Consider the following 15,770-nt stretch of genomic DNA (forward strand, 5'->3'; position numbering starts at 1 on the left):
CAAAAACCACTGCATTTAACAGTTTTTTGTTGTTGCTGCTGTTTTTTTTATTCATGTCCAACAGATACAGTTATACAGCTTACCTTGTGATTTTCTTATCCATCAAGCTTAGGTCCTGGTTACTGGGATCTTGATCTGCCATCTTTCTTCTGAACGATCAGCAGTTCCTAATAGTGAGGCAAGTTTAATGTCAATGTACATTTGTAAAAAAAACAGTTTTATTAGATTTGGAACTGCCTGTACCGTACACCAGGGCTTGACAAATTTGCTTAGAATCTAGGAGCCAGCTAGAAAAGTTAAGTTTTTTTTTCAGTGTAGCATGAGTTGTCAGTGCCCAGGACTTCACGAGATGCGATTTGCCACGTGACAATCACGCCAAAACCGCACCACGTTTTCCACGCCATTGAAAATAATGGCACCTGAACCTGCGTTTGGTGATCACAGTGATTCTGCTGTGATCCCAAAATGCTGAGGTGTGAATGGAGCTGCCCTGGTTCACACATATGCGATTCTGTATTTGTTTTGAAACTCACAAATTCACATGACAGGCTAGCTATTTTGTGTTCCTATTCAGGTGGTTCACACAGATGCGATCCATGCACATTGTGTTTTGAGTGCCATTATGAAAAGGATTCTGTTTGAGTTTGTAGTAGTACATTCCAGATTTGCAAGGGATAGAGTAGAGTTGCATGCGGAGATAAGTGTTCACTTAGGATTGTTATTGACAGATGGTTTTCCAATCAAAGTCTATGGGACACGGTTTCCCATGGGAGGCAGTGTTTGAACCCAGGCGCCAGGATGCAATTTCTAGTAGCCATGGCAACCTGGTGCCTGGGATTTGTCGAGACCTGACCTTGCTTCATAGGTATCACTGTGTCTTGTATATGCTGTGAATCATGCTATGCAGACGAAAATGTACGTTGAAGAAGATGCAACCCCCAACTGAAGATCATCTACTTTTTCTAAAACAAGGCGATTCATACATACACACAAGTACGCTTTTAAATTAAAAAAAAAAAACCCCACAAACAACTGGGCCAAATACAAGATGAAGACTATCTGCCAAGTAGTGATTATTGGTACCCTAAAATCCCTTGCCCAACTTCTCCATGACTTTAATGTGCCCTCCACATTTTATTATCAAAGAATGAAGCTCTCCCATGCTCAGTTTTCCAGAGCTTCACCCACCCTCTTCCAGTCTGACTTAGAACAGGTGCTTAGATCAGATTGCACCCACCTCCCATTTATATGCCCATCTTGTGTCAGTGTCCCTGCCTGCGCTGGAGGGCCTCTGAGATAGGTGGCTGAGGGACATCACAGACATGGATAATGACTCGAATGAAATTTGGGACCTTCCCTTCCGATCGCTAGTCTCATTACGAAATCGGCTTATACAATTTAAGATTCCTGACAGGTCCTACTACACTCCATATAGACTCCACAAAATGAATCCATCCCATCCTCAGGCATGTTGGAGGTGTGGTCATTCCCTAGGAGACTTCTCCCACATCTTCTGGTATTGTCCCTCAGTCTCCGGATTCTGGGAGGAGGTAATGGCTCTAATTAACAAACTGATGTTCATCCCTTTAAGACCCACCATGTCGACCTTGTTTGTTGAGCCTATTTGAAAACCTAATTCCCACAATAGCTGACCAAGCCCTAGCTAGTTGTTTACTTTTCTGCACAAGAAAGGTCTTCACCTTACACTGGAAGAAATCCACTCCCCAACCATCTCCTTTTGCAAGCAACTAGTAAATGCTAGATTACCTCTATATAAAAGACACTTATATACACAGAGGCTGTCCTAAGAAATATGACAGGGTTTGGCCCAAGTGGCTTGCAGAGCCTTCAGTGGCCATTACTAAATCCTAAAAGTGCTTCTTTACTGTATGTATGGCTATCTGGGTATTTTGACATCCAATTTACTTTGTGCTTCGCACTATATGCACTCACTTCCTGGCAGGAGACCTTAGGCCACGCCTTTAGAGCTCATGTGTTCAAGTGTACATCCCATGTGTTGACTGTCTGGATAATCATTATCCCATGATGCCCCTGTGTGGGTCTACACTTGTCTGTTTGTCAATGTTACTAAAACCAATAAACAGATCTTTAAAAAAATAAAACCACAAAAAGGGGTTACAACACAGTAAGCATAACTTACTGCATAATCAAAGAATAATCCAGCAACTTCCAGCATCCCCGCCCTTTAAAATTACTGACCTGCACTGTGCAGTATAAAATAGGGGGTATGAGTGTTCAGTTCCTAAATAGTTTCCATATATACAGCACACAAAATGCTAAAGAAGGATATTGACCCTAAAATGGGAATTCTTAGTTCACATATGTTGCAATACATGTTCAAGCTGGCCAACTGCATTAAAGTGATCTCTTTCTGGCCAAGTGCTATTCTATCTTGCAGACTGTCAACCTCTTACCAGCAGAAATATTCTACTGTTAGGACCACGGTCATAGGGCTCCTTCACATGTGTGGCTAGTTGCAGTGGATCACTTTTCAGAGGTTGCTTGACAGGCAGTGAGGGGGTGATATGTTGCCTCCTCACTGCCTGCTTTGCTGCAACTTTGCACATGGCTGCAGGGCAGTTGCAGTGTTGCCCTATTCACTTGAAAGGGTCACACCAGCATCGATACTATCCAATTGCCAACCACCTAACTGGAAAAATACGTCAATACTTTACTGATTAATACCAGGGTTATGGCTGCAGCTAGGTGCCATAACCCCGGTAAATTTTCTGCAGCCACCGACCTTTCCAAACAGCTAATTAAACACCCCCCCTCCAGCTGCTTTCTAGTGGTTCTCGGGCTTACCTGGCTCATTGGGAAGCCCAGAGCCCAGAAACCGATCCGGCAATGGTGGTGGCTGGCCATAGAGATGAGCAGAAGCCATCTTTCCTCTGCTCATGGACATTCCTGAATGTCCCTCATGTGATGACTTTTGGACTATTTATTAAGAAAAATGATATTACCCAAAAGAACATCCTAAAAGCTGACTGTCATGGGTTAAATGGTTGATTTCAGGTGACCTTCCAGGAAGCTACCATAAACAATGAGTGGAAGAGACTTAAGATACAATAAGGTTAAAACACGACTATCTGAATTTCTGCAGATGATCAAACACAGTACCAACGTTTGGCAATCGTGGGACTAAGTCCTTATTGCCTGTAATTCTCCCAAAACCTTGGAAGATGTGTGATCACCAAACAAAACCTCTGAGCTATCACAATCAGCTATTGAATACTGAGGTTACACTCCAGTCCAATCTGTTCACCCCAATTACCCAACAATGGATGAAGCTTCCTATGTCACATCTCCTTGAACTGCGCATTCAGCATAAGGTGAAACTTGATTCATTTAAAATTACAAAACAAAAAAAAAAAAAGAAGCTTGGTATATATCAACTGAAATATTATCAAAGGTATATACCCACACACCAAAATCTATTCAACAAAGTTGGGTACTGCATTCCACTCAACTGAAGATTGAAGTTATAAAATATAAGATGGTTTGTGAGTTGGGTAAGTTCTATATTTCCAAAGGAAATCAGCCATCCCAATACAGTTCATATATCAGAAAAATGAGAAACCAAATATATGCACATATGTCTATGGTCCTTATTCGAGAGTTAGTAGGGAAATCATTTATACTTGAATAGGACCCATTTATTTTATCCATAAAGACATGCTGTTTATATCAAAGGGTGAGTCATCATTAAGATCACCAGTTCATTTGTAATACCTGACTGTCCCTGGTGGACAGGTAAGGAACTTCTATAGGTACGCAAACTTTTCAACTGTCCAATCAACAAGCCCGTTGGGAGGTCCTTCGGAACAAAGGACTTGTATGGTATAAAATGCCACACACCTCAAATTGAAGACAACTTAAAAAAAAACAAAAAAAAACTTCTGAATCATCACTTCTGAAATCATCGCTAAATCACTTCATCACTTCTTACTACTTCTGAAACTACTTCTTAATTACTCTACTACTGCTATATACTGCACTATACTCACTTGCTACCTGCGGCCATTTTGCTGAGAACTTCCAGCTGCCATTTTGTTTTGAAGGCCGTTTTGAAGGAAAAGGTTTTCACCAGAGACGCTGATGCTCATTTTAATTCTGGTGCCTGACTGACCAGAAACATTTCTTTTCCCAACTGCATCCCACTGGGAGGCCTCAAAAATAGAGATTCTGGGAGTGGTGAGACTGTGCCAAATATTGTAATTTTCTTTTATATTTCAAACTTACTAAGATTTACAACATTTGTATTGTATGGTTAGGAATGTATTAAGGTTATTTGAATAATTATTACTATAGATAATGAATATAGCGAGCGCTCAGAAAAACCAGCTGCTAGAACACTTCAAGGGATCACTAAACCTCATAGTAGAGACATTATATATATATAGTGCAGCGCTGAAAATGTAATGAAATAAGGTATAAAATAAGGTATAAAATATATAAAAGTCTTTCTCATGACAATAAAGTCAATAAAATCAAATATGTGCAGGTCTTCTCCTCATTAGGTGACTGGAAAATAACAGGATTGCGCACTCACCGACCGCACATTTAAAATGCGCCTGTGTATGATATACTCCAAAAGACCAGCCAGGTATACAGCTCCAGAGACCACACGAATCCTCCCTCCTCCACACTCTCATGCGCCTTGGGTGTAGCAATATCTCCAGATCCAAAGGTAGAAAGACAGAGATCCCCCTTTTTTGGCTCCAGACACCCCAAGAATGGAAGATGTGTATCTGCACTCTCCAACAGGAGAGTCAAAGAAAAAGGGAACGCCAATAGTGTGGTACTATCAAAACTTTATTGGAGCAATAATGCCTGGGTCATATGCACACACATATCCATACACCATAAGCCAATAACGGACAGGTAAGTATGATAAGAAAATGGTACTAACCCGGCAATGGCATAAAAACAAAGACCACTAGACCTCCTCTTGGTCTCAGTGGTCTGGAAGTCACACTTGCTACTTGGCTCCAAGTAGCAAGTGGAGCCAAGTAGCAAGTGTGACTTCCAGACCACTGAGACCAAGAGGAGGTCTAGTGGTCTTTGTTTTTATGCCATTGCCGGGTTAGTACCATTTTCTTATCATACTTACCTGTCCGTTATTGGCTTATGGTGTATGGATATGTGTGTGCATATGACCCAGGCATTATTGCTCCAATAAAGTTTTGATAGTACCACACTATTGGCGTTCCCTTTTTCTTTGACTCTCCTGTTGGAGAGTGCAGATACACATCTTCCATTCTTGGGGTGTCTGGAGCCAAAAAAGGGGGATCTCTGTCTTTCTACCTTTGGATCTGGAGATATTGCTACACCCAAGGCGCATGAGAGTGTGGAGGAGGGAGGATTCGTGTGGTCTCTGGAGCTGTATACCTGGCTGGTCTTTTGGAGTATATCATACACAGGCGCATTTTAAATGTGCGGTCGGTGAGTGCGCAATCCTGTTATTTTCCAGTCACCTAATGAGGAGAAGACCTGCACATATTTGATTTTATTGACTTTATTGTCATGAGAAAGACTTTTATATATTTTATACCTTATTTTATACCTTATTTCATTACATTTTCAGCGCTGCACTATATATATATAATTATTACTATACCTTTTCGAGTATTGGTACTGAGGTCAGTTTTTGTGGTGCTAATTATCAGAGATACTTTCTTATTTCTCTACGGCCGCGGGAAATTGGAAATAATATCTGAAGCACTATAGGTTGCAACTAACCCCTTTAAAATTTGTTTTAAGTCATCTGATAACCATATATTGTATTATCCCATAGAGACTAGCATACTATATCTTTGATTGTGTGTACGAATATATTCATCACCAATATTTTGCGTTTGTATTAATATATACAAATATTTGTACATAAATTTATTTATTTATGAGAAAAAAGGCACATTTTGTGTATATGGTAACAAAATCATATTAGGGAAAAGAACTAAAGGAATATTATTAAGTGGTGATCAAATTATTAAGGTGTCCAAATTATTGTTTTTTTAAATATTTGTCGTATTTTAACGGCTGGAGGCACTGCAATATTTTGTTTAAGGGAGCTGACACTGCCCTGCTTATTTAGAAGAAATTTTATCATAAACCACCACACTCAGAACATGGCCGCGCAGCTGTGTGCTCTCGGTGTGCCTGTGTCCCCTGGACTGTGCACAACGCCGCTCGGCAGAAGGGCTGATTGGCCCTTCTGATCAAATGTTGGCTGTGATCTCAACACAACGCCATTCAGTAGATCGGCTCTGCCTCTTCTCACACAGAGCTAGCTAGTGAGGAGAAGAAGAGTCCATCTGTGAAAAACAGTGCGTTACTACACACATACCACCCCATAGTGTCCCCTACACAGCTGTCACGGTGTACCAGTGATCCACATCTGTCACGGTGTACCAGTGATCCACATCTGTCACGGTGTACCAGTGATCCACATCTGTCACGGTGTACCAGTGATCCACATCTGTCACGGTGTACCAGTGATCCACATCTGTCACGGTGTACCAGTGATCCACATCTGTCACGGTGTACCAGTGATCCACATCTGTCACGGTGTACCAGTGATCCACATCTGTCACGGTGTACCAGTGATCCACATCTGTCACGGTGTACCAGTGATCCACATCTGTCACGGTGTACCAGTGATCCACATCTGTCACGGTGTACCAGTGATCCACATCTGTCACGGTGTACTAGTGATCCACATCTGTCACGGTGTACCAGTGATCCACATCTGTCACGGTGTACTAGTGATCCACATCTGTCACGGCATACCAGTGTAAAAATTCCACATCTGTGCCAGTGATCCACATCTTTTAAAACAGAATAAAGTGAGCGCTCTTGTGTCAATGCAGCGGCTAGAACACTTAAGGTAACCAAAATACCTTTAAAATAAAACGAAAGGCCTAAGGAGGAGCTGTGCAGAGCGTGACGTCATTCCACCTCCGGAGCCACGAGGAGGCCCGGTGGACATCTTTACTAGGGTCAGTACTGCCTTTTTTTCCATTTAAAACCTTTATATGGGTCTGGATCTGCATGCTGCCCTATACTTTTATTGAAGCAATAAATTTTGTTTAAAACATACTCACTATCTCTGGCACCTGTTTTCTGGGGCTCCTGTGTGGAGCTGTTACCCCCACAGAGAAGGTGCCTGTACCATTCAGAGGAGAGAGTTTCACCATCAGTGTGGAGTGCCTGACTGACCTTAAGGGGACCTCAGGATCCAATTTGGAGTCTTCGGCAATCCACCGTGAGAGGGATGCCCGCCATCTGATCTTTGAGGGATCTGACATCTGGAATGATTATTCCTACATGCGCATAACCCATGCGTTTCTGGTGAGTGCGCATTGCTATTATTTGAGGCCGCAAGAGCTTTGGAAGTTTGCATCTTTTTAAAGAAAACCACGCATATTATTACACTGACTTTTCACTGGTTTCAGTTCAATTTCTTTAGTGCTGCACTTTTGCTATTTACAGTGATCCACATCTGTCAAGGTGTACCAGTGTAAAATTCCACAACTGTCATGGTGTACCAGTGATCCACATCTGTCACAGTGTACCAGTGTAAATTCCACATCTGTACCAGTGATCCACATCTGTCGCGGTGTACCAGTGGTCATCCATATCTGTACCAGTGATCCACATCTGTCATGGTGTACCAGTGTAAAATTAACATCTGTACCAGTGATCCACATCTCTCAGAGTAAAATTCACAACTGTACCAGTGATCCACATCCGTCATGTTGTATCACACCTGTACCAATAAACAATATCTGTCACAGAGTACCAGTGTCAAATCCACATCTGTACCAGTGATCAAGATCTGTCACAGAGTACCAGTCTGAAATCTACATCAAAACCAGTGATCAATATCTGTTACAGAGTATCAGTGTCTAATCCACATCTGTACCAGTCATAAACATCTGTACCAATGAACACCAAAATGCCTAAAAAAGTATACACTAGAGAGGAGGCTTTCCAGATACTGAGTATGACAGAGGAGAGTAGCGGGAACTCTCTTTGTCAGACTCAGATTCTGAGTATGAGCCAGTTGAAAGCAGTGGTCAGCAATGGATTCTGAGAAGGAGAGAGTCCAAACAAAGAGGTTCAGGAGATCTGAGGAGGAGCAGGCATCCACCAGTAGTGCAGTGGCGAGTACAAGTAGCGCAGCACTCCCAGAAGATAGGCAGGCATCCACCAGTAGCGCTACAAGTCCTGGTGCCATGGCGAGTACAAGCAGGGCCGCATTCCCAGATGATAGGCCAGGCACTAGCAGCAGGGTTTCCAGTCCAAAACGAGGGAGAGCCCATACTAGCCTCCCAGATGTACTTTTATATCCCACGTGGCTGTCTGCTAATTTGGCAGAACGTACAATTCCCCCTTTTACAGCACAGCCAGGCCCTCAGCTACAAGCAGAAAATCATACCTCAATTTGTTTTTTTCATTTATTTTTTACTAATGATCTGCTGAATTACATTGTGGAGCAGTGTAACCTGTATGGCAGCCAATATATAGCCATAACTCTCAATTCGTCATATGCCCTCCCATTTGTGTGGAAACCACTCACCATGGAGGAATTTAAAACTTTTCTAGGGCCTACTTTGAACATGGGACTGACAAAAAAAAAAAAATGAAGTCCATGCATACTGGTCTATCCAACCTATACATCATATGCCAGTCTATTCATCTTGTATGCCCAGAACACGCTATGAGATGATACTGAGGTTTTTGCATTTCAATAATAATACCCAGTGCCCTCCTCAAAATCATCCTGATTATGATAAGCTATTCAAAATTGGCCACTAATCACCTTTTTTTGATGTTCCTTCAAGGAAATGTTTACCCCCGACAAAAATATTTGTGTGGATGATTCCCTAGTCCCCTTTACTGGAAGGCTTGGCATCAAACAGTACATCCCCAGTAAACGGGACAAATATGGAGTCAAATTCTACAAGGCATGTGACAGGGCCATGGGATATACCTACAACTTCAAGATTTATGAGGGAAAGGACAGCCAGCTAGACTCCCCTGGATGCCCTACCTATATGGTGACAAGTGGCAAAATTGTTTGGCAGCTTATAGAACTGCTGTTCGAGTTACCATTTGTATGTCGATAATTTTTACACAAGTCTCTCATTTTTCCGCCATCTCTATTTGAAGAAAACTGTGGCCTGTGGGACAGCGTGGGCGAACCGCAAGGGCTTCCCACAACGATTGGTCACTACAAAATTAAAACAGGGTGAAACAGCCAGTTTGCAAAATGAAGAGATGCTAGCCTTAAGTGGAAAGATAAAAAAGATGTCCATATCCTTTCCTAAATTCATGATGCACCTCAGTGAAACTTCAAATAAAACAAGGTCTCGTTCAGAAACCAAGATGCATACACGACTATAACCAGTTCATGGGGGGGGGGCTGTTAATTGACCATGCTTTTTGCCTGCCTCCTGAACTGATCTTATGCCCTGCCACTCTGTTAGTTGGATTGAAGACAATACAGGGGTCTCATGTATGTGAGGGGCTCCAGAATAGATTTTCAGAGTGGAGAAAACCAAGTTTTTGGTTTTCTCCGGGTTTAGTAATTCCCAGAAAAAAAGATTGGGTGGGATGAACCCTCTACCCCTGTGCCCAGGGGTCTTACCTACCCAAGGCCCTAAGCCTGATATTTCTGCCTGCTGCTGACTTACTGCCATCATGCCTCTGCCTGCCGCATGAACTCTGTCTGCAGGGACTATCTCTGTCTGCAGGGACTATGTACAGTATTCCTTCCTGCTGCCTGGGCAATTCCTTTCGCTGTCGTGGACCACATCCCTGCTTGTTGCCTGGACCAATGCTCTCCTCTGTGGACAACTGCACTACTAAAATCACAGGTAATTTTTTTGTTTACCCTTTGCTCAGCAGAATTTATTTTTGGGGTGTAATTCTTGGTATGTACATGCTATGTGTTAGAAGCCTGAAGGTGCTACTTGGATGTTGGGCCTCTGGATGTGGCCAGACTGTGGAAAAGTCTTACGCATGTGGCATCTCCATACTCAGGAGGAGCAGCAGAATGTGTTTTGGGGTGAAGCTGCAAGTATGCATATGCCGTGTGAGAGGAATAACTTGTTAATATAACATATGTGTGAAAAAAAACTAATTTTATTTACTTTAATTTTCCAAAGAATTGTGGGAAAACTACAGGTTAAAAAAACTCACCATGCATCTTACTAAATACCTTGAAATGTCTACTTTGCAAAAAGGGGTCAATTGGGGGGTATTTGTACTGACCTGGCATGTTAGTGTCTCAAGAAATTAGATAGGCCATCAGTACATCAGGTGTGATCAATTTTCAATGATTGGTACCTTAGCTTGTAGACTCCATAACGTTCACACAGACCAAATAATACACACCGATTGGAATCATTTTTACCAAAGCAATGTAGCAGTATGCATTTTGGCCCAAATTTATGAAGAAAAATTACTTATTTACAAAACTTTATAACAGAAACGAAGAAAACTGTGGGGGTGATTTTTATTTTTCAAATTTTTCGGTCTTTTTTAATTTATAGCGCCAAAAATAAAAAATCCAGTACTAATTAAATACCACCAAAAGAAAGCTCTATTCGTGTACAAAAAAAAAAAAGACATTTCATTTGGGTACAGTGTTGCAAGACTGAGTAATTATCATTCACATTGTGAGAGCGCTGAAAGCTGAAAATTGGTCTGGGCAGGAAGGGGGTATAAGTGCCCTGTATTGAGGTGGTTAAACATCAGAGGAAGCTGGTGGGGTTTGTGTTCCTAGAGGCCTGGAAGTCCTTAGCTAGAGCTTGGAGAAGCCTAACAAATTTTGGGGAGGTCAAACAAAGGTTGTTGGGGACCATGATACGCAAAAAGCAAACCCGTATATTTAATGATAGCCAAGCAATGTGTCTGAAGGTCTGGGGCCCATGGTTGAATTACATGTACAGACTGATCCAAACACAGCCCATCTGTATCATGTGATCAGCTGTGGCCAATCACAGCTGACCACAACAAAGACTACTGAATTAATCAGTTTCATTCAGTAAAAATGCCAAATGAAATGAAATTCGTTGGTATAAGGAACCATAATGTGAAGAAAAAAAAAAATATCCTAAGGGCTCGTTCACACTTGGCTGTTTTACCAACGCTTGCCAAACGCCCCTATAGCGTTTGGCAAGCGTTGGTCCGGCGTTTGCGCAGCGGTTTTTTTAACGCTCGGCAAACGCCGCATGCGCGGTTTAGCGGAGGTTGCTAGGCGTTTGCCGAGCGTTAATAACGCCCCACAAATGCCTATAATGCAGTTTGAGTGGTGTTACCGCTCCGCAAACGCCCCGCAACCGCGTCGCAAACGCCGGCCGGGCGTTTGTGGAGCGGCACCATAGACGAGAATAGGAGGCTTCAAAGCCTGCTGACTCGACCAGAGGTGTCTGTTTTGCCGCGACGCAAACGCTCCCGTTAGAACAGCACCATGTGCTGTAATGTGCAGAATTGGCAGAGGCGTTTGGGAAGCGGTAAAAACGCTTCCCAAAAGCCTCTCTGCCGCCTGCACACAACGCTAGTGTGAACGTAGCCTAAAATCCTGATCACTTGCCCAGAGTATTACAGTGTTACTAAGGTAACATTGCATTGCTCTGGATGCAAGAGTAGAAAAAGTTTAAAAAATGTAATAAAACTCTTTTTTACATACTGTCGTCAGTGTCCCGGAACACCGCTGCACCAGTTATATGACGACGCTGTACTGCGTTGGTGACAGAATGTTAAAAAAAAAACAAAATTGTGCAATTTTTTTTTTCATTTCTTCATTTTCCACAAAATTCTAACAAAAAAAATGACAACTTCAAGAAACTCGCCATGCCTGTTACTAAATACCTCAGATGGTTTACTTTCTGGAAAGCAGTCATTTTGGGGGTATTTGTACTGTCCTGGCATTTTTGGTCCTCAAGAAATAATATCGGCCGTTGGGACACCAGGATTTATTGATTTTTAGATATATACCATAGTTTGTGGACTTTCGTGCAGACTAAATTATAAACACTGATTTAAGTTATTTTCACCAAATCGGTCTTATTTCATTCATAGCGAAAAAAATTTAAAAAACCCCAGTGGTGATTAAATACCACCAAAATAAAATTCTATTTTTGTGAAAACAAATGATAAAAATGTCATATGGGTACAGCGTTGCATGACTGCGCAATTATCATACAAAGTGCGCCAGCGCTGAAAGGTGAAAATTGGCCTGGGCAGGAAGGGGGTGAAAGTGCCCGTTAGGGAAGTGGTTAAGTAGCGCTGTGCGGTACAGCAAAAACTATCCTGGTCAGGAAGGAGTAAAACCGTCTAGAAGGCAGGTGATCAACCACTTGGTAACCGCGCTATAGCTGAATGACGTCTACAGCGCCGTTACCCAGTTCTGAGAGGGCATCATATAACAACCTCCCAGAACGCGCCCTCCCGTGCGCCACAACGGGCACGTACCCAACGATCTCCGTGATTGCTGTGTCCTACGGACACAGCTGATCACATGATGAGGTAAAAGGCCAATCACAGCGGCCTTTAACCACATGATCAGCTATGTCCCATGACACAGCAAATCACCTGGTAAATACAGTTGCCAGTTATCACCTGCACTTTCCTCAAGCTGTCACAGCATGAGGAAAGTACTGCCGATAACCAGCAGCTGTCACAGAGGAGATCGGCACTGATGATCAGTGCCCTGCATTGCTGCCCATCAGTGCTTCCAGTCAGTGCCATCAGTTAGGGCTAGTCAGTCCGCGTCGCCTGTCTGTGTACTGTGTCGCTAATCAGTACCACCTATCAGTGCCTCATCAATGCCACCTCATCAGTGCAGCCTATCAGTGCCCATCAATGCCACCTCATCAGTGCAGCCTATCAGTGCCCATCAATGCCACCTCATCAGTGCCGCCTATCAGTGCAGCATCATCAGTGCCTCATCAATGCCACCTCATCAGTGCAGCCTATGAGTGCCCATCAATGCTACCTATCAGTGCAGCATGATCAATGCCTCATCAATGCCACCCCATCAGTGCCGCCTATCAGTGCAGCATCATCAGTGCCTCATCAATGCCACCTCATCAGTGCAGCCTATGAGTGCCCATCAATGCTACCTATCAGTGCAGCATGATCAATGCCTCATCAATGCCACCCCATCAGTGCCGCCTATCAGTGCAGCATAATCAGTGCCTCATCAATGCCACCTCATCAGTGCAGCATCATCAGTGCCTCATCAATGCCACCTCATCAGTGCAGCCTATCAGTGCAGCATCATCAGTGCCTCATCAATGCCACCTCATCAGTGCAGCCTATCAGTGCAGCATCATCAGTGCCTCATCAATGCCACCTCATCAGTGCCGCCTATCAGTGCAGCATCATCAGTGCCTCATCAATGCCACCTCATCAGTGCAGCATCATCAGTGCCTCATCAATGCCACCTCATCAGTGCAGCCTATCAGTGCAGCATCATCAGTGCCTCATCAATGCCACCTCATCAGTGCCGCCTATCAGTGCAGCATCATCAGTGCCTCATCAATGCCACCTCATCAGTGCAGCATCATCAGTGCCTCATCAATGCCACCTCATCAGTGCAGCATCATCAGTGCCTCATCAATGCCACCTCATCAGCGCAGCCTATCAGTGCCTCATCAATGCCGCCTATCAGTGCAGCCTCCTCAACACACATCAGTGAAGGTGAAAAATTACCTGTTTGCAAACTTTTATAATAGAAACAAAAGAAAAACTTTTTTTTTCAAATGTTTTGCTCCTTTTTTGTTTATAGCGCAAAACATAAAACACCCAGCAGCGATTCTATACCACCAAAAGAAAGTTCTGTTTGTGTGAAAAAAATATCATATGGGTACAGTGTTGCATGACCGCGCAATTGTCATTCAAAGTGCGACAGCGCTGAAAGCTGAAAATTGGCCTGGGCAGGAAGGGGGTATAAGTGCCCGGTAGGCAAGTGGTTAAACCAGCTGTTGAGGAACTAGAAGTCCCAGCAGTAGCAGAGTCAGCCATCGTGGGCTGTGTAGGTCCTGAGCAGCAGGGAGGTGTCTGTCTGCCCTGACACAGCTCCTCACACCTCATAGAGCTGACAGAATAGACACCCCTCAGTCTTCCTCTACCTGTACACCACCTACAGGTCCCACCATACAACTAGAACACAGACTGCCGGTTCTGGACATCACACTGCACACAACTGACGTCCTATTACATCACCAACCTGCACGGGGCACTGTCAGCCGCCCGCCCGTACCCCCATCTGTGTAACGGCTGGATAGTCTATACAGGAAGTTCACGGCGTCATGGCAACTATACACTTCCCGGGGAACCCAGCTCCGCCCAACTGTTCTCCTGCGTCCCAATTAGCGGCTGCTGTTGCGAGCCACCAATAGGAAAGCGCTGCTCATTGCCGAAGCCCGGCAGCGTGTAAGATAAAAGCAGAGCGGCGATTGGAAGGCGGCCCAGGCGTAGCTAGACTGCTGTACAGGGCAGAGTGGAAATGGCTGGGGGCGGGGTCAGTGCAGCTTGGAACGTTGTACAGTTTTGATGTGAATTGTCATCGGTATGCTATGGCCATAGAGGGGATGTAACAGGCTGTGTGCATCCCAGGAGGTATACTGACTGCCCTCTTCTTCCCTACCACTGTGATCGGCCCTATAGCCAGAGAATCTCCTGTGATGGCCATAGAATATCAAATGACAAGGCTGGATTTGCATTTGAGGATAGCAAGAACTTGTGTTCCAGCTCGCTGGAGGTTTTTGCACACTTTGGAGCATTTCTGCTTCTCATGTGTAGGGCAGCCCATTCACTTGTATGCGCAAGCAAACCCCTCTGCAAAAGCTTTTTTAGAACAGAACGTGGCACTTTTTTTCCACTGCATTTTGTAACATGACAAAATGCATGGACAACACACATCTGCTACCTGCTCTCGGGTGCCATTAGCAAATAATAGCACCGCAAGCAAGACATGCGTTTCCGGAATGTGCGGCAAAACAAATGTTTTCTGTTCCACGTTCCAGAAATGCCAAATGAATAGAGCCAAAAATACACGTGGGGTTCAAATTTTGGACAAAATGTTTGTTATTCGGAGATTCAGATGTATCCAAATTACAATAGTAAAGAATTTAAAGGAATCCGAAATAACGAAAATTTCAACCAAATTTGAATAAAAAAAATTGATTTCAAAAACAAATTTGAAATACAAACACATTGCGAATTCTTGCTTATTTCCTTCAAAGACTATATGTACTAGTGTTAGAATAAAACTGTCTTCTGAAATTCGAGTTTTGAATGGAATAGAATATAGCCGTCTTCCAAAATCTGAATTTCAAAAAGAATACAATAGAGTACAACAGAACAGAATAGAAAATAAAGGAATAGAAAAGATCAGAATAGAATAAAATAGAAAGAATATAGTCATCTTCCAAAATCTGAACTTTGAAAAGAATAGGATAGGAAAAAATAGAGTAAAACAGAATATAATAGAATAGAAACTAAAGGAATTTAATATAAAAGAACAGAATAGAAAACAATAGAATAGAATAAAACAAAGAATAAAGCTGTCCTCCAAAATCCGAATTTTCGAAAATAATAGAGTAAATCAGAATAGAATTGAAACTAATAGAATAAAATATAGCTGTCTTATGAAATTTGAGTTTCAAACAGAATAGAACAGAACAAAATAGAATAGCAAAAAAAAATAGAGTAGATAATAAAATAGAATA

General features: G+C 42.9%; 1 protein-coding gene across 2 annotated transcripts in view; it reads right to left on the reverse strand.

Moving 5' to 3' along the window:
• The window catches only part of LRRCC1 (leucine rich repeat and coiled-coil centrosomal protein 1), an 81,748-nt gene extending 67,380 nt beyond the window's left edge, over positions 1 to 14,368 (reverse strand). Inside the window, exons 1-2 of one of the 2 annotated variants that reach the window (XM_089679722.1) lie at positions 14,267 to 14,368; positions 84 to 167 (exon numbers count right to left, since the gene is read on the reverse strand). In XM_089679722.1, coding sequence (XP_089535848.1) covers positions 84 to 142 — 59 coding nt within the window. In that variant the 5' untranslated portion in view covers positions 143 to 167; positions 14,267 to 14,368. The remainder of the gene's footprint in view (positions 1 to 83; positions 168 to 14,266) is intronic. The other variant, XM_089679721.1, reaches the window with a different exon arrangement.
• Between the last annotated feature and the right edge of the window lie 1,402 nt (positions 14,369 to 15,770).

This window comes from Staurois parvus, unplaced genomic scaffold, assembly GCF_062004578.1.
Source record: "Staurois parvus isolate SC_StPar_1 unplaced genomic scaffold, SC_StPar_1.0 ptg000230l, whole genome shotgun sequence".
NCBI classification, from domain to species: Eukaryota; Metazoa; Chordata; class Amphibia; order Anura; family Ranidae; genus Staurois; species Staurois parvus.